This window comes from Mustela nigripes, chromosome 12, assembly GCF_022355385.1.
Source record: "Mustela nigripes isolate SB6536 chromosome 12, MUSNIG.SB6536, whole genome shotgun sequence".
Lineage (NCBI taxonomy): Eukaryota > Metazoa > Chordata > Mammalia > Carnivora > Mustelidae > Mustela > Mustela nigripes.
In genome coordinates, this window is record NC_081568.1 from 96,679,819 (window position 1) to 96,701,384 (window position 21,566).

Sequence of the window (21,566 nt, forward strand, 5' to 3'; positions counted from 1 at the left end):
TTATTTGACAGAGCAAAAGCAGGGGAGAGAGAGAGCCTGAGGCAGGGGAGGGTGAGAGGGAGAAGAAAACTCCCAGCTGAGTGGGGAGCACAATGAGGGACTCCATCCTGGGACTCCATGATCATTACCCCAGCGGAAGGCAGTTGCTTAACCAACTGAGCCACCTAGGTACCCCTAACTCCCAAGTTTCAACAAGACTGTTTATTTTAGGAAGCCACGTGACTTCATGTTTGGCTTCAGGTTAAATTTTGGACACTACTTAAATTAGAATCTGGCTATCTGGATAAGGAAATGGCCCTAATTTACTCATAGGTTTATGTGCGAAACACACGGAACACCACAGACCTTCGTCTGCAAAACTGAACAATGGGAAGCACGTGTGGCAATTCCTAGCCGGAAAGCGGGGCGGGGTGGGGCGGGGTCAGGCGCAGAGGGTGGGTTAACTCCGCCGTGGAGGACGATCCCACCGGATCGCCGGCTCGTCCCTCCTCCGTGACGCCACAGGCAGGGCCCGCCCCCAGCTGCCCTGGACTCCTGTTCTCTCTGCGCCTAGCTAGCGCCCCGGAAGCTGCCCCATCCCGGGGTCATGATGGGCAGCAAGATGGCGTCTGCCAGCAGGGTCGTTCAGGTAAGGAAATTTTGCCGCTTTTTCGCACCGTGAGTGGTAGGGACACTGCTGATTATAGTAAAGGCGCTGGGGAGACAAGGCGGTGGCGGAGGCTGCGCCGTCACCGCGGCCTTGGGTAGCGCCAGCGACGCGGCCCGGGGGTATGTGTGAGAATTGGACCTTGAGCCCACTGGGTCGGGCAGTGAGCCGGGACTATAGCGGAGGCTTCAAGCCATGCTGCAGGACTGCAGTGTGTCAGCAGGTAGGCGCAGAACAGCTGCCCCGTCCCCGGACCATACTCTGCCAGGACCTCCGTAGCCCTCTTAGGAGTCAGCGGGCTAGGCTGCCCTGGCGGTAGTCTGGCCAATCGACGTTTAGCATCGTCTGTGATGTCCCCGGATGAGCCAATCGTAAGGAAGGCGGTAACGGCGAGTGGAAGGAAGCGAACCTTGTATCTGACCCGGTGTCCCTTCAAGGTCTTGGGAATAGCCTGAGAACTGGCCTGTGAGCTGCGAACTCACCCCGGGCCTGTCCTCCCCCACCAATCCCAGCATCTAGTTACTGGCTGGGTGGGGGGAATTGAAAGGGGGAAAGATATTATTTAAGTTTATCTGTAATGTTTTACATGCATTAAAACATGTATGGCTGGCGCTTTCCCAGGCCTTCTGTGGCCAAGCTTTTTTCCCCTTGAGTTTAAATTGGTAGCTTAGAGGAACTTTGTTAATCCACACATCAATTACAAACTCCTGATAGCTTTTGTATTTGCTTCTCCAGCAGTGATGGCTAAATTAAACAGGAGAGGTAAAGTTAATATATAAAGGGACACAACCTGCACATTTGTGGTGGTTTTACACAGCCTGTTTCCTTGTTTCGGTTTGAAAGATAATCCTAGATCCCAGCCTTCGGTCCCATTGCAAGGAATGATCCTCACTTATTCAGTAGGTAGATACTGATCATTAACTAATTAAAGATTCTGTGAGGACAAGGAGAACCTCTGACAAAGGACTGGTACCCATAATGTATAACCATACATATCCATAATATATATAGCTCAATTTATAAATGGGTTAAAAAGTTGAAACTGCACAAAAGAAGATATAAAAATAAGCAATAAGCATGGGAAAAAATGTTCTACTTAACTCTTGCCAGGAGAATACAAATTAAAGCCAGGAAGTGCCACTGCATCTACTAAAGTTATTAAAATTTTAAGAACTGGCAATACCAAGAGAAACCCTCATTGTTGCTGGTAGAATTATAATTCATATGGCCACTTTGGAAATCTGTTTTGTCAGTCGCTAGTAATTAAACATACCTACCCTGTAACCTAGTAATTTTACTCCTAGGTTTATACCTAAGAGAAATGACTATATCTACAAGAAGACATATAAAAATGATGGAATGGCAAGCATATATATTTGATATATTTGGACTAATGTAAGCAAAAGTGATAATTTATCATTTACAAAATCATTTTGGCTGCATGAGACATGGGAAGAAGGGTAGTTGGATTAATTCAGGGTTTGAGATTTACAAGTGAGGTGAAGATACACCTCTAGGAAGGAGCATGGGAGTGCTGGTAATAGAATATTGAATGGTCCCTGGGTCCTAGGCTAAATAAGAAAGGAGGTAAAGTCATGGTGGAACCAGTTGACCGGAAAAGGAACAATCAAGGAAATGAAGGGTTTGGTGATGCTTACAGTGGAAAGTAACAGAGAAGAGTTATACACAAAAAGGTTGTGGTTGAAGTTAGATTGTAGGTTAAGATTTTAGGGACAATATAGCTCTGAACTCAGTGAAGAATTAAAAGAACTTTTCAGAAGTAAATACTAAAGTAGAAGGAATATAAAGGTAAATAGGCAACTCAGAAGTTTTGTTAAAGGAAATGGTGCATGAAAAGAGGAAAAGGAAAAAAAAATCACAGAAAAAGGAAAAGATTAGACCAATTCAAAGGAAGTCACAGAAGTAGATAAAAACAGGAAGATGCAACTTTTGCATAATAAGTAGTCTCTGAAAAAGTACAAGCAAATAGAACAAGTCTCAAAATGTATAACTTAATAAAACTTGCTTGATATAAAAGAAGACTTAAAACTATACCTTAGACTTGAGAGAATTAACCAACTGTAGTTGACTAATGGGTATATTCCAGTAGAATCTTGAGGTTTGGTTTGTGTTTTTTTTTTAAGATTTATGTATTTGAGAGAGAGGGAGCACATGTGTGTAAGCACTTACATGGGGGTGGGGGTGGGAAGGCAGAGAGAGAGGGAGACAAGTTGACTTACCACCGAGCCAAGAGCCTGATGCACACAGGGCTGGATCTCAGGACCCTGAGGTCATGATGAGCTGAAACCAAGAGTTGGATGCCCCACTGACTAAGCCACCCAGGGGCCCCTGGAATCTTTAGATTTTAAAGGAGAAAAAGAAAAAATTTGGGTGATCCAGGCTATAAGACCAAGCACTTAAAAGAGAATGAAAGTTATCAGAGTTTACAACAATAATAGTTCATAAAGGAGGACATTTGGATAACATATGTAAGGTAGTTAAGGATGGAAAATAATAACCAGAGATGTATCTGGCTACATTGGCCTTTAAGTTGTAAAGGCTAAAAACCCTTCTACACCTTCACTAACTCAGGGAATATTGTTCCCTGCAGCCCTTCCTACTAGATCTCCCAGAGAATGAAAGACAACTGAGGAATACTTAGTTGTACTCAGAGTTGTTTCAGCATAGGAAATGGATATGAACATTGAATTATGTGACTGTAAGAACAAGACTGAATAATGGAGATACAGTGAAAGACTTGTTGGTAATACTATTGTTCTGACAGTATAGCTCTAATTCAACTTTTAAAATGGAGGAATAAGGGGGAGAGTATACAAAAGCTGGAATACACCTGCCTCTGGTTATTAACTGGTAGTAAAAGATGGGAAGGAAAGCAGAGAAGCGATCACTACCACCTGCTTTCATTCTTTCTCATAGTAATGTACCAATGGGTAGTATCTCAGAAGGTGGCCATTAAGGGTATTATGTAAAGGTAGTAATGTAAATATAAATGCAAAAAAGCCATAATTTATAATTCTTTCCAAATTAAAAAAAAAAACACAAGTGAAAGCAAAAAAAAAAGATACAACAAAGGAATTTATATTTAAATGATCATAAAATGATATGACAAAATATACCCAACTTGTGAGTTATATCTGTAAATGTAAATGATCTGGGGCTCCTGGGTGGCTCAGTGGGTTAAAGCCTCTGCCTTCGGCTCAGGTCATGATCCCAGGGTCCTGGGCTCAAGCCTCACATCGGGTCAAGATCGGAGGACCTGGGATCAAGCCTTGCATCGGGCTCTCTGCTCAGCAGGGAGCCTGCTTCCTCCTCTCTCTCTGCCTGCCTTTCTGCCTACTTGTGATCTCTATCAAATAAATAAATAAAATCTTTTTTTTTTTTTAAAGATTTTATTTATTTATTTGACAGAGAGAGAGATCACAAATAGGCAGAGAGACAGACAGAGAGAGAGATGAGGAGAAGCAGGCTCCCCACTGAGCAGAGAGCCCCATGCGGGACTCGATCCCAGGCCCCTGGGATCATGACCTGAGCCGAAGGCAGAGGCTTAACCCACTGAGCCACCCAGGCGCCCCAATAAATAAAATCTTTAAAAAAAAAAAAAAAACCTCTTAAAACTTAACACAAGAAAACAACCTGATTTAAAATTGGGTGGGGTGCCTAGGTTGCTCATTCCATTAAATGTCTGGCTCTTGATTTTAGCTCAGGTCTTGACAGGGTCCTGAGTTTGGGTTTGAGCCCTGTGCTGGGCTGTGGGGCCCACTTAAAAACAACAACAACAAAATGGCCAAAAGCCCTGAACAGACTCCTCATCAAAGACAGATCACAGGCATATGTAAAGGTGCTCAATATCATATGTCATCATGGATTTGCAAATTAAAACAGCAAAGAAATATAACTTTATACCTGCTAGAGTGGCCCAAATCCAGAAGAATGTGAATACTGCCAAATGCTGGCAAAGATGTAGAGCACTAGGCAGTCATTCGCTCCTGCTGAGAATGTAATATGGTACAGCCACTTTGGAAGGCAGTTTGGCAGTTTCTTTAAAAACTTGATATACTTTAATTATATGATAAAAAAAAATTGCACTTTGCTGTTTACCCAAATGAGCTGAAAACTTACATTTACATAGAAACCTGCACATGGATATTTATAGCAGCTTTATTCGTAATTGTCAAAATTTGGAAGCAACCAAGATATCCTTTAGTAGTAGGTGAATAGATACATAAACTGTGATACATTCAGGCAATGAATGGAATATTATCCAACACTAAAAAGGAATTTGCTATCAAGCCATGAAAAGACATGGAGAAAACTTATATGCATGTTACTGAATGAAAGAAACTGAAAAGACTACTTTATGATTCCAAATATGTGACCTTCTGGAAGAGAAAACTGGAAACAATAAAAAGATCAGTGGTTGCCAGGGGTTAGTTGGGGAGGAAGTGATAAATTGCAAAGGGATCTGATATCTTAATGTAAAAAATGAAGCCAAAATTGCAAAGAATTATACATGCACAAATGAGTACATATAAAACTGACCAAATCTAAAATAAGCTGTATGGACTGTACCAGTGTCGGTTTCCTGGTTTTGATATTGTGCTATAGTTATGTAAGATACTACTGTAGTAGAAACTGAATGAAGTTACCAGGAATTTCCCTGTACATTTTTTGCAACTTCGTATGATTCCGTAATTATTTCAGAATTGAAAATTAAAAGAAACAATACCATGCAATACTAAATGAAAACAAGACTTTCTTTCTAACTGGAACAGTGAAAACTTACCCAACTATGCTTTAAAATCAAGATACAGGGTACTGGGTAGCTCAGCTGTTAAGCGTCTACCTTCGGCTCAGGTCATGATCCCAGAGTCCTGGGATGGAGCCCCGCATGGGGCTCCTTGCTCAGCGGAGAGCCTGCTTCTCCCTCTCCCACTCCCCCTGCCTATGTTTCCTCTGCCTGTGTCTCTCTGTCAGATAAATAAATAAAATCTTTTTTTTTTAAGATTTTATTTATTTATTTGACAGATCACAAGTAGGCAGAGAGGCAGGCAGAGAGAGAGAGGGGGAAGCAGGCTCCCTGCTGAGCAGAGAGCCCTATAGGGGAGCTCGATCCCAGGATTCTGGGATCATTACCTGAGCCGGAGGCAGAGGCTTTAATCCACTGAGACACCCAGGCGTCCCTAAATAAAATCTTTAAAAATAAAAATCAAGATGTATTAAGGGGAAAAAACTGATAATGTGGGCTGTACTGGAAGGGGGAAAAAAAAAAGCTATGTTTACTCATCCAAAAAAATAAAAACCATTTAACTAAAAAAAAACTAGGTAAAAAATTTGCAACAGAAAAAGAGTTTATAAGCATACTATATAAAGAACTTATAAGCATAGAAAAATAGGCAATAGCTGTGAATATCATCTTCACAGGTAAAGAAATGAAAATGCTCTTAACCATATGAAGAGATGAACAGCCTTACTTATAAGATAGCTGATAATGAAAACTACATGGAGATAACATTTTTCCCTACTGAGATTTGATTAAAAATGTACAAGTCAGATAACACAAGTCTTTTGGGAAGGCTGTGTGTAAGCAGGCACTCATTGGTCACTCTAGGATCCAATATGGGAATGTAAAACAGTATAAACTCCGTGAAAGAAAATCTACCAGTACTTCTCAAGATTGGCTTTTTTCTCTTTTGACTCAGCAGTCTCTTTCCGAGGAATCTCACCCACAGATATACTGGCACAGATGCCATGGAAACCCAGAGGAGGAGTTTTAAAATCACACTTTTAAAATCAGGAAAGCTTTTTAGAGGGAAGTGATATTTGATTGTTTTAACAGATCAACAGATGAGGGATACCTGGGTGGCTCAGTCTGTTAGGGGTTTGCCTTCAGCTCAGGTCATGATACCCAGGGTCTTGGGATTGAGCCCTGTGTCAGCTGTCCTTCTCAGCCAGGAGTCTGCTTCTCCTCCCTCTCCTCGTCTCCTTGTTCATGCTCTCTCTCTTTCACTCCCCTTTGCTCTCTCTCAAATAGATAAATCTTAAAACTTAAAAAAAATTAATAAACATGAAAGCACTGACTGAAAAATGGAAGCAGGACAGGACTGAGGATAGATATTCTGGCATGGAACACAAGCTGTGGATTGAATGGGATGAAATGGCATGATGAATAGGGAACAGAAAAGTACTTCAGAATACCTGGAATAAAAGGTATATAAGGCAGGGGTGCCTGGGTGGCTCAGTAGGTTAAGCCTCTGCCTTTGGCTCAGGTCATGATCTCAGGGTCCTGGGATTGAGCCCCACATCAGGCTCTCTGCTCAGCAGGGAGCCTGCTTCCCCCACCCCCGCCTGCCTCTCTGCTTGCTTGTGATCTCTCTCTCTCTGTCAAATAAATAAATAAAATCTTAAAAAAAAATGTATATAAGGCAGTGGTGGGGATTGAGGCTTGAGAGGTAAGTAGATGCCAAATCAGGATGGGCCTGTGAATGACAAATCTAAGTTTGAAGTTTATCTTGAAAGCTGTTGAACATGTTTAAAACTTTTAAATAGGGTATTGAAAATGGATGGATAAAACATTATTTCAGGAAGCTTGGCTATGAAAAGGAAAAATAGTCACTAGAGGGATAATTGGTTTTTTAAAAATTTTTTATTTAAGGAGGCTCATTGGGTTAAGCCTCTGCCTTCGGCTCAGGTCATGATCTCAGGGTCCAGGGATTGAGCCCTACATCGGTCTTTCTGCTCTGGGGGGGGAGGGCTGCCTCTCTCTGCCTCTGCTTACCTCTCTGCCTGCTTGTGATCTCTGTCAAATAAATAAATAAAATCTTTAAAAAAATTTTTTTTTAATTTAAGTACAGTTGACACACAATGTTACATTAGACTCTTCGTTTTTTAGCATGAAAGACTTGTGTGTACCCTTATACTGTGGGAGACAACTCTATTCTAGCATTTTCTTACAGCAGCACAGTTATGGTGGTGGTTTCAGGCTGGTCTCAATGAACCTATTTACTTCTGTACTCATATAAACTAATATGTAATACATATATACAGTATTTTGCAGATAAACATATCTCACTATCACTAGTCACAGAGCAACTCAGAGATTACTTTAGATGCAAATAATACTGTTCATTAGAGTCTTAGCATTGTGTATTCAGAAAATTTAATATTGAAAGATCCCTTTAAGTTCCTCTATAGCATTATCTGGAATTCTAGGGATAATACAGTAATACTCTGCAAATATTTGTTATAAAAACAATATTCTAAAAATATTACCGTGGGTATAGCCCTCAGACCAAAAGCACTAACAAAATGTTGAAATTGTTCTTTGTGGGCTTGGGAATTATAGACAGTGTTTTCTTATTTGTGCTTTTTTCCATTTCTTCCAATTATTTTACACAGAACATGTGTTACTTTTGTAATTTTGAAAAACTACTTTCTTTTAAAAATTTTATTTATTTGTCAGAGAGACAGTGAGAGCACAAGCAGGGGCATGGGGGGCAAAGGGAGAAGCAGTCTCCCCACTGAGCACAGAGTCCAAGGCGGAACTGGATTCATGAACCCTGGGATCATGACCTGAGCTGAAGGCAGATGCTTAACCGACTGAACCACCCAGGCATCCCAGAAAAAGTTGTGGTTTTTTTGTTTTGTTTTTGTTTTTTTTTTAAAAAACGTATTTTCTTAATGACCTAATTTTTAGTATGCTTTTTACCCTATTTTACACTGCTAGATATTGACATAGGAAAACAAACTCAATACAAGTCAGGAAACTTCGAATTCTTACCAGGCAGCAGGGCAATACATGTCAGCAACATAAGATCTGTGTCATCTATTTCATAGGGTTGTTGTTTTTTTTTTAAAGATTTTATTTATTTATTTGAGAGAGAGAGCAAGTAAGAGAGAGCATGAGAGGGGAGAAGGTCAGAGGGAGAAGTGGACTCCCTGCGGAGCAGGAGCCCTATGTGGTACTTGATCCCGGGACTCTGGGATCATGACCTGGGCCGAAGGCAGTTGCTTAACCAGCTAAGCCACCCAGGTGCCTCCATAGGGTTGTTTTTGAGGTCAGTTGGTAGTATAGTAAAATATAAGTAAAGTATAAATATAAAGTATAAAATAAATAATATAAAGTATAGTAAAATTTAAGTTAAGTGTAAAGTCCAAAGTTACTATGAAGAGCAGATAAGATAAATTAATAGTTTATAGACCAGCTCTCCTGGTTGGGGAAGAGTAAAATAGTAAGATTTAAAGTTGCTGTGAAGGGGCGCCTGGGTGGCTCAGTGGGTTAAAGCCTCTGCCTTTGGCTCAGGTCGTGATCCCGGGGTCCTGGGATCGAGCCCCACATCGGGCTCTCTGCTCAGCGGGGAGCCTGCTTCCTCCTCTCTCTGTCTGCCTCTCTGCCTCCTTGTGATTTCTGTCTGTCAAATAAATAAATAATTAAAAAAAAAATAAAGTTGCTGTGAAATACTAAGTTTATTTTAACAAAGGTATCTGTGAAGCTCAGTAGGTGGTTTCTTTTATAGTTAATAGTTTTAGTGCTTCATCTTTTTTTTCCATGTATTTAATTTTTCCTTTAGGTAGTCAAGCCACATACTCCATTAATAAGATTCCCTGACAGAAGAGACAATCCTAAACCTAATGGTAAGTTATACTTCAGATTTTTAAAATACATATATATGTACAAGCATTTTTATATATGAATATGCTATTATAGGCATTCTTACTCATTTTAAAATCCATGAGACCATTGTAGCTTAGATCACAGTGGTCTGCTAGGTTTTATGCAAGTAGAAATTAACTTCATATTACCTCCATTTAAAAAGGTGGTGACTCAACAGAAATGTCTCTGAATTTTTTTTTTTTTAAAGATTTTATTTATTTATTTGACAGAGAGAGATCACACCTAGGCAGAGAGGCAGGCAGAGAGAGAGAGGGAAGCAGGCTCTCTGCTGAGCAGAGACCCCGATGCGGGACTCGATCCCAGACCCTGAGATCATGACCTGAGCCGAAGGCAGCGGCTCAATCCACTGAGCCACCCAGGCACCCTGTCTCTGAATTTTTAAGGATATTGATTTTATAAAGGGAAATTTTTGTTCTTTCCTTTCTTCTGTCCTTGAAAAGACTATCCCATGCTTACATTGGAGAGATTGTGAGGAACAGTAGCCATTCCTATATTTTTCTCCCAACTGACCTTCTTTTCTTTCATTCACTCATTTACTCATTCACTCAATAGATGAAGACTGCCTTAGCCCTGAGCAATCATTGCCTATAAAGTAACTCAAGATTCTGAACACGTTGTTCTCCTCTTTTCTTTCCATTTCACCCAGTCCTTTGTCCCTGTTGTTTTTTTTAATTCCAGTAGAGTTAATTTACAGTGCCCAATATAGTGATTCAACAACTCTATACATTACTCAGTAATCATTATTCTTGTCCCTGTTTTTATTATAAGATATTTGATCTTCAATTCAGGGAGGAGCTTAACAAGTTTTATAAGGATATATATCTCTCTCTATATATAGATATATATGCATAGATATATATATAAAGATATATCTATATCTATATATATATTTTAAAGATTTTATTTATTTGACAGAGAGCACAAATGGGGGAGTGGGAGAGGGAGAAGCATGCTTCCCACTGTGCAGGGATCCCAGGCCCCTGGGATCATGACCTGAGCCAAAGGCAATTGCTTAACCAACTGAACCATCCAGGCACCCCTTATAGGGATATTTTTAACTATAAATGCCAGCATTTGACAAAATTCAGGTTATGAGATTATCTATATGGGTTGAACTCCACTACCTAGAAGTTTTATTATTTTACAAACTTGTTTTAGTAATTCATTCGCTTAAGCCTACCTCCTTATTTAAAATGAACTTTACCCAACTAAGTTACTCAGTAATACCTGTTAGAATTACACTTAGCACTTGAAGAATGACTTGCTTACTCAATAATAGATAACTCAAAATAGTATTTTAAGATACCTGAACAATTTATTTCTCTAATTATATATTTTTTTTCAGTATCAGAAGTTTTGAGATCAGCTGGACTACCATCTCACTCTTCTTCAATTTCACAGCATTCTAAAGGAAGTAAATCACCAGATTTGCTGATGCATCAGGGTCCACCAGATACTGCAGAAATAATAAAAACATTACCTCAGAAATACAGAAGGAAACTTGTATCTCAAGAAGAAATTGAATTTATCCAAGTATGTCATTGCTCTTTATTTTAGTACTATCAAAACATGAACATTTTTGGCTTTTGGAATTTCATAGGCTGATTTTCTTGCTCTTCCATCACCTTGTCATGGTGGGTCAATAACTAAGACCAAGATAGTCAGGCCCGGACTATGAGAAGTAAACCATGTACAAGCCCTCAGTAGAGATACATGAAGGGATATATGTGTGGAAGTATAATATGGAAAGTAGTAATAACCGTAATACATGAAAGAAGCTCATTAGAGTCCTTGGTAACTTTTCAGTGTGAAGGGCTGCTGAGACCAAGAAATTTGAGGCCCACCAATCAGGGTCAACCTTGAGTCCTTTCCAGATCAGAAATTGTTTATAACATTGATAGGAGTGCCTAAGAGAAATGAAAAATTGAAATTGTTTTTTTAAACCCTAAAGGTCATTTGCTTAAAGTGGTGTAAATTTGTATAGTGACCATGAAAACATTTCTTCTGTAAATATAACACCTAATTTTTTGCTTTGTTTTTTCCTTTTCAGCGTGGAGGTCCGGAATAATCACTGACAGTGTGGCTGCTATTTGTCATCAGACAAAAAAATAGTCTTTACAATAAAGACTGTCCAAAAATCCAAAATGGCACATGAGAAATTATATAGCAAACAACTTGAATACTCTGCAAAAAGAAAAAAATGAAATATAGAAAATTTAGATGGACAGTTGTATCTTCTAATATATGTATCTTGGTCAGCTTCTGCAAAAGCTTACCTAATTGTTTATATGCTTACTAAAGTATACATTTTTAAATGTTAGCCTATTAATTTACTCTCAGTTATCAAGTATTTCCAGTGTTGGAGCTATTAAAAGTACACAGTATCTAGTAAACCATCACAGGTTTTTATCAGAGAGAATTGCTGCTTGGGAAGTGATTTTCCTGAAATTGGATGAGGATCAATGAAAGAATTACTCCATTATTTGTTCTTAGTTTTCTTAACATTTTTCCATTCACAGAGTTACTGGAGTATAACTAGTTTAAAAAGCATATCCTACACTAAGTAATAAAAATATAGTCAAGGTAAAACAGGTGACTTTGTGGTATTAAAACTGGGAGTTAAGACAAAAGATTATTTGTAACCTATATTCAGAAGAAAGTGCCAGAGTTTAAAATGGAAAATATGGGATCAAAATAAATATAAACCTAGGAATAGATGTTTGATTAGACATTGCAACTTACTGTATTATTAGGGCTGTTAAGAAAGTCTCATTCTTTGATTACTTTTACTGTTTTGTCATCATGTGTGCAAATTCTGAAAACCACTAACTTTCTCAAACTTAAATGTCTGAAAGTCTCATAAAATCAACCTAAATATTTGCCTTATTAAGGCAATTTATGAAATTTTAATAGGGTCTTAGAGTGCCAACGGTATGTATTATTGTGAAAGTAAAGCCTCACAAAGCTAAATAAATTTTCTTCCATACCTTGAATGATTTCTAGAATATGCTTTAAGGAAGTCATTCCTAATAGTAAGGGTAGCTCATGGGTATTAGAGTCGAATTGTTGTTGAGTATTGCTCATTTACCTGTAGACTAAGCTTTGTTTTTTTTTTTTTTTTTTTTTTAAAGATTTTATTTATTCATTTGAGAGAGAGACAGTGAGAGAGAACATGAGCGAGGAGAAGGTCAGAGGGAGAAGCAGACTCCCCATGGAGCTGGGAGCCCGATGTGGGACTCGATCCCCGGACTCCCGGATCATGACCTGAGCCGAAGGCAGTCGTCCAACCAACTGAGCCACCCAGGCGCCCCAGCTTTGTTTTTTTTGTTTGTTTTGTTATTTTTTTGTTTTTGTTTTGTCTTTTTGCTATTCCATAGTTTATCTGCTTCTCCTATGAGTTCTCTGTTGTGACCAGTATAAATGTTGCCCAAGTTGAATATGAGATAGGTGTTTGGTACTAGAAATAAGCTGTTCTGGTGACTCAGAAAAACAATGTGATTGATGATTTTTCTGTTATCATTTAAAAACTTACTTGGAATATATTCTTTAAAGTTAGCCCTATTTTCCTTTTTTCCCCTTAATTTTTACATTTCAGTTCCAGGAAAACAAGGTCATTTTTTTTTGCTTTCCAAAACAAAGTTGGTTCAGATAATGAAGAGTGATTTCTGTGATTCTGTGGGCCAGCAGTCAGAAGCCCCATACTAGAACGGTCTGAAGGCCATCTTTGCTATAGCTCCAGCCATGAATGTCACAAAGAAAAAAGTTATCACTTTTACAGAATTTATGAGCACAAGTATGGCAAAAAGGCATGCTCAGTGGGAATTGGTGTCATAAGGTGAGCTCCCAAAGAAGATGGTATAGAAGGAATTCTGGCTTAGCTTTTTTTTTTTAAAGATTGTATTTATTTATTTGACAGAGAGATCACAAGTAGGCAGAGAAGCAGGCAGAGAGAGAGGAGGAAGCAGGCTCCCCGCTGAGCAGAGAGCCCAATGCGGGGCTCAATCCCAGGACCCTGAGATCATGACCTGAGCCGAAGGCAGAGGCTTAACCCGCTGAGCCACCCAGGTGCCCTGGCTTAGCTTTAAATAAATAGCCTGTATTTTCATTTAGGAGATAAACATATATAACCATCCACAAATTGCTGAACTTGTTCAAGCTTCAGATTTCCTCCCTAATGCTATACAATATGATAGGATCCATTCGTGCATTGTGTATTACTTTTTTTTCCACTTTTATTTATCAGAGCACAAGCAGGGGAGTGGCAGGCAGAGACAGAGGGAGAAGCAGGCTTCCCACTGAGGAAGGAGACTGATGTGGCTCTGGATCCCAGGATCCTAGAATCATGTCCTGAGCTGAAGGCAAACACTTAACTTGACTTAACCATCCCGGTGTCCCTATGGTGTTATTACTTTGTAGCAAATCAAAACTTAATGACTGAAAACTCAAAATTTGGCTAAAAACAATAATCACTTAACAGGTACGGATTTTTTATCTCTGGGTATGGATTTCTGGAGCAGTTTGGCTGGACAGCTCTCCGTGTCTTTCAGGAGGTTGTAATCAGAGACCAGCTGGGGCTGCAATTATTGAAGGCTTGACTGGAGCTAGATGATTTACCTCCAGGGTGACTCACTCACATGACTGCCAAGTTGATGATGGCTGTTGGCCAGAGGTCCTAGTTCTTCCCCATGTAGACCTCTTCACAGGGCTACCTGATTGAACTCTTACATGAAGCCTGACTTCACCCAGCGCACATGATCTAAGCATGCAAGGCAGAAGAAGCATGCCTTTTATGATCTATTTAAAAGTTAGATGAACTCAGTTCTGACATATTCTACAGGTCACACAGAACAGTCTGTTTCACTGTGGGAATAAACTACATAAGTGCATTGATACCAGAAGGAAAGATTTCATTGGGGCCATCTTGAAAGCTGGCTGTTGCTAATACCTGCAAGTGCTATGTAAACTGGATAATGCTTTACAGATGCTGAATGGCATTTTATACATAGTGACCTACTGAACCGTGACTTTTACCTAAATAACTCCCTTTTTTACCGTACTTAAAATGTCCCCACATAGGAATTTACTTAGCAGCATAGTATAATGCAGTGATTATCAATTCATATGCCATGATACACTTTAGAACTTCTAGCCTCACAAGTGTACCATGACATTTAGCTCACTATTTAGCTTATTCCTGCTACAAGTAAAGTTAGTTTACTGTTAAAGTGATAACTTTTGGAAGCAACTTTGACCTGAGTTCTATGATACCATGTATCATTAGGTATATCTTGACACAAGAGATAAATGGTAAAAGGATGGCGTTTTGTGTAGTCTATGATAATTTTGCCTATGAATGTAACAACTCAGTAAAAACCCAGTGACAAAGAGCTGGAAGGTGACCAGTAATAGTTATGTGATAGCTAAGGAACAGAACTGGCAGTTTTCTAAGGGTTTTGAAAATGTAAAACATTTCAGCCTTGCAGCAACCCAATGGGCAGTCCTATTACAAATGAGGAAACTAGGAATAAAAACGTTAAATATTTTGCCCAAGTAATAAATCTAGTGACTGAATACTTGTGAGGCTAGTATTCAAAAGCAAGTAGTCTAGATCTAGAGCAAGAATTCAATCCTTACTCTGTTATTACCTTGACTAAACTATGAACCTTAGTATTCTAATGCCTTCTTCACAAATGAAGCAAATGAATATTGTTATCTCTTAGAAACATAAAATGCTTAAGCTCAAAACTTTAGAATTACCAGTTTTTTTTCTCCATAACCCATATGCAGTCTGTCAGCAAATCCTATTGGCTAGAAGCCAAATCTTACATAGCTATCTAGATAACTGCAACAATTCTTTCACTGGCCTTCCTTTTTTTGCTCTCTAAATCTATGTTGTGGTCTCTAAAAACAGCCATAGTGAACTTTCTAAAACATTAAGTCAGATCATACCACTTTGCTGAAAACTACAGTGGCATATATGTATATATGATTTTTTTTTTTTTTTGCAGTGGCTTTTCAGTGATGTCTTTTAACACTTTTAAACTGAAGTCCTACCTTAACCCCTTTCCCTACTTTATAATCGCTGTAGCACTTAATACTATGTATCATAACGTATTTTATTTCTTTCCGTTGGAAAGCATGGATCTTTGTCTTTTTTCCCTGCCGATTTCTCAGTCTGCAACAGAGCCAGGCACATAGTAAGTGCTCAATATACATTCGATAAGTAAGTGAGTTATGTGTGTAACGTGTTAATATGCATCAAAACTGATGATCCTCAAAGTTGAGTACTGCTCAAAATTAACACTTAATTGAGCACTTACAATGTCTTAACTTTCTGGGTGTTTTATTTAGTCATCACAACCAGTTATGATGTAGCTTATTATTACCATTTTATAGAGTAGAAAACTGACGGCCAGAATTCTGTTCCACGGCACGCAATTCTTCAGTTGACTTGGATTCTGTTTCCCGGGGAGTCCTTCAACAAAGAACTGAATTGAGAAAGCGTTTTGACCAGCCCTGAAGAACTGGGCTCTCCTAAGTAACCGGCGATTGCGACGCTAAGCGTCCATAGCAACCATCGCGACGGATGCCCTTGACCAAGAACCAGACAGCGAGATCAGGGATAAGGTCAAGTCTTCCACACTCACACACACCTATTAAATCCCGAACTCAGAACATTATATCAGAACGCTGACCTGTCCCCCGTACTGAAGGGAATACCTATGTTAAAACGGTAACATAGTCAACCGCGAAAACACACCGCTTCCGGCACCAACAGACTACGGCGTGACAGGGCGGGGACCGCGCAGAAAAGCAACGAACCCTGCCCCGCGCAGCTTCCGTAGGGCGGGCTCTAGCCGGACTTACTCGGCAGCGCCCAAGCCCAAACCGGAAGTGGGGCGGAGCTAATAAAGCGCCGGCTCTCACTCAACGGAAGTGGCTGTTGGTGGTATTTAGGTAGCTTTAAATTCCTGGTGTCGCGGAAGCTTGCCCTTTTCAGTTGGAGCCGAGTTTTCGTGCGACGAATGGCGGTGGACGTGAAGTCGCGAGCAAAGCGTTATGAGAAACTGGACTTCCTCGGGGAGGGACAGGTGAGGCTCTCGGGTGGGATTCGCAGGGCTCTGAACGGAGAACGCCAGGCCGCCTCACACCCTCACAGATTTTCTGGTGGGGTCGAGAGGACTGACCTGGCTACTCCTTTTTGGACGAGACTGCCCAGACGCACCTGCTGCCCCCGTGTTTACCCTGGAGGGCAGCCCTACGCGGCTCTGTCCTTTCTGAAGGATAGACTGGAATGGGAAGTGGCCTGCCTCACCGCGTTCCACGCCGCCGCGAATCCGCTCCAAGAACCCCGAGGTCTTTGCTTCTCCAGATCTGAAGAAGTAAAAAGGCAAACACAAAAAAGCTCCCACAAGCTTAGATTATTTCTGTTTTTCTCTCTAGTTTGCCACGGTTTACAAGGCCAGAGACAAGAACACCAACCAAATTGTCGCCATTAAGAAAGTGAGTTACTGTCTTATTTTTCCTCCAGTCTCTGAAGATATCTGTAGGTATGAGCTGATGCCTGGGCTCTGTACGACACTTGGCCGTGCTCTGCTAATGAGATATTTATGTCATTTTCAGAGAAAACGGAGTTTATTAATGTCTTGTGTTCTAGGATGGAACTCGGGTTGAATTCGTTTTGTTGTTGATGTTCCATTAATTGGAATGGAAATGAGGAGGAAGCTATATATTATGTTTGCTTTATAACTTCAGACGTAGGCAAGGGGAGCAAGTACCCATCTGCTGGTTCCTCAGAGCTGTTTAATGCCGTGATCTTCCCAGGTCACGGTTTCTGCCACACCGCATCCGTCATGTGTATCATCTGCATTTTCTGTGTACAGATTTTCCTTGAAAGGCTTTCATGAGCATTAACATTGATGTGCCTTTTAAAAAAATGAATTTAGTAACTTTTTTATTTGCATTCATTCAAGAAACTTGGGTCGTATGTAGCTAATTTTTTACGTGTCAGGCATCTTCACTTACGTTCTTTTCATTTAGCCCTCCATATAGGCATATGAAGTAGGGAAAATATTCTGATTTTACACTTGAGATACCTGAGACTAAGAGAGATTGAGTAGTTGTCAAAATGACACAGATACTAATGGCTAAAACTAGCATTTAAATCCAGGTGTTTTGCTGCCGGGTTGCTTGTTCTTTCCTGTGCTGCTGAAGTCAATAATCCTCTCAGAGGGGGGCGCCTGGGTGGCTCAGTGGGTTAAGCCGCTGCCTTCGGCTCAGGTCATGATCTCAGGGTCCTGGGATCGAGTCCCGCATCGGGCTCTCTGCTCAGCAGGGAGCCTGCTTCCTTCTCTCTCTCTCTTCCTGCCTCTCAATGTACTTGTAATTTCTCTCTGTCAAATAAATAAATAAAATCTTTAAAAAAAAAAAAAATAATCCTCTCAGAGGTTTTTGTCATACCTCAAGGTCTCTTGGTGGGGTAGGTGACCTCCACCTCCTCCTTCTATTTATTTATTTATAAAAGATTTTATTTATTTATTTATTTATTTATTTGTCAGAGAAAGGGGGACAGAGAGCGCACACAGGGAAGCAGCAGGCAGCGGGGCAAGCTGGCTCTTCCAGGAGCAGGGAGCACCACGTGGGGATCCATTCTAGGACCCTGGGATAAATACCTGAATTGAAGGCAGAGGCGTAACCTAGTTAGCCATCCAGGTGTCCTTACCTCCTTATTGTTCCTGTTGCCATTTGAATCTGTTTTCTTCTTCAAAATTCCTAACTCCTTTGAAGCCTCAATTTAGACATTATCTAGTCTTTCTGCTATAAAGTTTTACACTTATTTACTAACACGTTTAATTTTCCAAAAAATGAATTTTCTGTATTTTTTTCACCTATTGTATCTTGGAATTTTAAATTATGTTTAGAGGGATAGGGTGCCTGGATGGCTCAGTGGGTTAAGCATCTGCCTTCCACTTGGGTCATTGTCTCAGGGTCCTGGGATCAAGCCTTACATCTGGCTCCCTGCTCAGTAGAGAGCCTGCTTCCCCCTCTCTCTCTGCCTGCTACTCTGCCTACTAGTGGTCTCTTTGTCGAATAAAATTTTTAAAATTTAAAAAAAAGCACGTTTAGAGGTAAGTGGAATATTTAATTTCTTTTGAAATTTATAAAAAATAAATTATCATTGATGTCTACCTCATCTTTTTAAAAAGATCATACTCAATTTATGATTCCCCATTTATTTAACCAATCCTCTATTGGTGGCTTTTGAGATTATTTCTCTCAGTGCCTGGCTGGCTGCCCATCCACCCCCACATATGTAAATATTCTTTTACAGTTTGTCTTTCTGAATCAACATTAATTTATTTATTTATTTATTTTTTAAAGATTTTATTTATTTATTTGACAGAGATAGATCACAAGTAGACAAAAAAAAAGGAGGAAGCAGGGTCCCCGCTGAGCAGAGAGCCTGATGCAGGGCTCCATCCCACCACCCTGGGATCCTGATGTGAGCCCAAGGCAGAGGTTTTAACCCACTGAGCCACCCAGGCGCCCTCAACATTATTATTATTATTATTTTTAAAGATTTTATTTATTTATTTGACAGAGAGAGAAATCACAAGTAGGTGGAGAGTCAGGCAGAGAGAGAGAGAGAAGCAGGCTCCCGCTGAGCAAAGAGCCCGATGCGGGGCTCGATCGCAGGACACTGAGATCATGACCTGAGCCGAAGGCAGCGGCTTAATCCACTGAGCCACCCAGGTGCCCCACATTATTTTTTTTTTTTAAAGATTTTATTTATTTATTTGACAGAGAGATCACAGGTAGGCAGAGCAGCAGGCAGAGAAGGGGGAAGCATGCTCCCCGCTGAGCAGAGAGCCCATTGTGGGACTCCATCCCAGGACCCTGCCATCATGACCAGAGCTGAAGGCAGAGGTTTAACCCACTGAGCCACCCAGGTGCCCCCTGAGTCAGCATGATTGCTGAAATCTTCTACATGCATACATGTAGATATGGTTTATTTCTGATCATTAGTGATTAGATTCCATCGTATAATTACACTTAAATTTGTCTGTCAAAATCTTGTTGATGTACACTTAGGCTATTTTGTTGTTGTTTTTTAAAGATTTTATTTATTTATTTGACAGATAGAGATCACAAGTAGGCAGAGAGAGAGAGAAGAGGAAGCAGGCTCCCTGCAGAGCAGACAGCCCAGATGTGGGGCTCGATCCCAGGACCCTGGGATCATGACCTGAGCTGAAGGCAGCGGCTTAACCCACTGAGCTACTCAGGCGCCCTATTTTGTTGTTATTTTTTTATGTTTTCCCTTAGTATAGTTCTACAGAGATGCCTATTCATGTCAGTTTCTTTAGAGAATATATCCATATTTGAAACCATCTGTGAATTATTGCTGTTTTAGGGCACATAACAGCATCACCCTCACCACATATTGTCACATTGCTCTTCAAAGTGGTTGGACCAGTTTAACCTCCCTCCACATTCTTACCATGTTTGTATTGTCAGATTTTACAACATTTTTCAATTACCTGGGTCAAAATTGGTATATGGTTGTTTCAATTAATATTCCTCTGAATACCAGTTAGATTGATCATCTTTTCTTAGATTTATTGGCTTTTTAGATTTTTTTTTTCTACCAGTTTTTCTGTTAGGGTGCTTAAATTTTTTTCTTCCTGTGGATTAGTGGAATTCTTTATTATATTCTGAACATTAATCGTCAGAAATTTGCAGTGCAGGTATCCTCTCCTAGTCTTTGGCTAGACTTTGTTTATATATGGTGTCTTCTGGGGCACAGAAATTTATAGTTCTGTTCTAGTTGAGTTTATCCATTTTTTTTTTCCTTTATGGGTTTCCTTTTTATGTGCTTGCCTACGTCCAGGTTATTAAGGGTTCTATTTTCTAAAAATTTTAAAGCATTGCTGTTCACATTTAGGTCTTTATTTTATCTGGAATTAATTTTTCTATTTTGTGTAGTAGGGTGATCCAGTATTTTTTTCCTTGCTGTCCCAGCATTTTGGATCGTCTGTCCTTTTCCTGGTGGGTTGTAACGCCAAGTTTTGCCTTTAGTTGTAATCTGAGTTCCAGTATATACTTGGATCCATTTCGGGACACACTATTTTTTTTTCCATTAGTTGATTTTTTTTTTTTCCAATCCCTGCTCAGATGCTATAGTGTATTTAATTACTACTGTCTTTCAAAACCCTTGAAATCTGATAAGTTAAGCATACCTGTTTTTCTTCAAAATTATCTTGGCTACTTTATCTGCCACTTGGGAAATTTCAAACAATCAAGAGAATTATATATGAACTAGGTATTACATACTGCTATGGCATTATTATTAATTTTGTTAAGAATGAAAGTGGCAGGGCACCTGGGTGGCTCAGTTGGTTAAGCAACTACCTTCGGCTCAGATCATGATCCCAGAGTCCTGGGATTGAGACCTGCATGGGGCTCTCAGCTCCACAGGGAGTCTGCTTCTCCCCTCTCATGCTATCTCTCACTGTCTCTCTCACAAATAAATTTTAAAATAAATAAATAAATAAATAAATAAATAAATAAGGTGTGGGAGCCTGGGTGGCTCAGTGGGTTAAGCCTCTGCCTTCGGCTCAGGTCATTATCTCAGGGTCCTGGGATCGAGGCCTGCACTAAAAGTATATGCACCTCTATGAAAACATCGGGCTCTCTACTCAGCGGGGAGCCTGCTTCCCCCCTCCCTCTGCTTGCCTCTCTGCGTACTTGTGATATCTTTCTCTGTGTCAAATAAATAAAATCTTTAAAAAAAAAAGTATGAGGATGGCATATTGAATATGTAAGAAAATGTCCATGTTTTAGAGATGCCTACTTAAGTACATGGGGATGAAATGACATGAAATCTGAGGTTTGTTTTATTCAGCAGAAAGGGGAGGATGAATAATGAGGATGAATAATGAATAATGAAGTGTGGTGAAATATTGATAGTTGTTTAATCTGGGTAATGAAGTAGATGGCTTCCTGAAACCAATGTATTTTTATTGTGTTTACAAAATGTAAAAATTTTTTTAATTGTTCTTAGATCCTTTTCCATGTAAAGTTTAGAATCAGTTTGTCAGTGTTCTTTAAAAAATGCTGTTGAGCTTTAGATTTGATTGCATTGAACTTAAAGAAAATTGACGTATATATGATTTCTGAGTCCTGCTATCCATGAGTGTGTTTATTTTGGTCTCATTTTTTTTTTTTTTT

The 21,566-nt window shown here is 39.8% G+C and overlaps 2 protein-coding genes across 3 annotated transcripts in view; both read left to right on the plus strand.

The window, feature by feature from the left end:
- The first annotated feature begins 441 nt into the window (after positions 1-441).
- On the plus strand, positions 442-12,331 carry MRPS36 (mitochondrial ribosomal protein S36). Its single transcript, XM_059418006.1, has 4 exons — positions 442-628; positions 9,235-9,298; positions 10,684-10,871; positions 11,389-12,331. Exons 1-4 carry the CDS (start codon positions 587-589, stop codon positions 11,404-11,406), a joined length of 312 nt encoding a protein of 103 aa, XP_059273989.1. The 5' UTR covers positions 442-586; the 3' UTR covers positions 11,407-12,331.
- A 3,897-nt stretch (positions 12,332-16,228) lies between these two features.
- CDK7 (cyclin dependent kinase 7) overlaps positions 16,229-21,566 on the plus strand; it is a 42,341-nt gene continuing 37,003 nt past the window's right edge. Inside the window, exons 1-2 of one of the 2 annotated variants that reach the window (XM_059418009.1) lie at positions 16,229-16,429; positions 16,782-16,841. In XM_059418009.1, coding sequence (XP_059273992.1) covers positions 16,364-16,429; positions 16,782-16,841 — 126 coding nt within the window. In that variant the 5' untranslated portion in view covers positions 16,229-16,363. The remainder of the gene's footprint in view (positions 16,430-16,781; positions 16,842-21,566) is intronic. The other variant, XM_059418011.1, reaches the window with a different exon arrangement.

What these genes read in the sequence shown, in the direction of transcription:
- MRPS36 (XM_059418006.1), top strand. Translation starts at nt 587, where the DNA reads ATGATGGGCAGCAAGATGGCGTCTGCCAGCAGGGTCGTTCAG. An exon ending in CTGCCAGCAGGGTCGTTCAG is followed by an intron (nt 629 to 9,234) that starts GTAAGGAAATTT and finishes TTTTTCCTTTAG; the next exon opens with GTAGTCAAGCCACATACTCC. An exon ending in AGACAATCCTAAACCTAATG is followed by an intron (nt 9,299 to 10,683) that starts GTAAGTTATACT and finishes ATTTTTTTTCAG; the next exon opens with TATCAGAAGTTTTGAGATCA.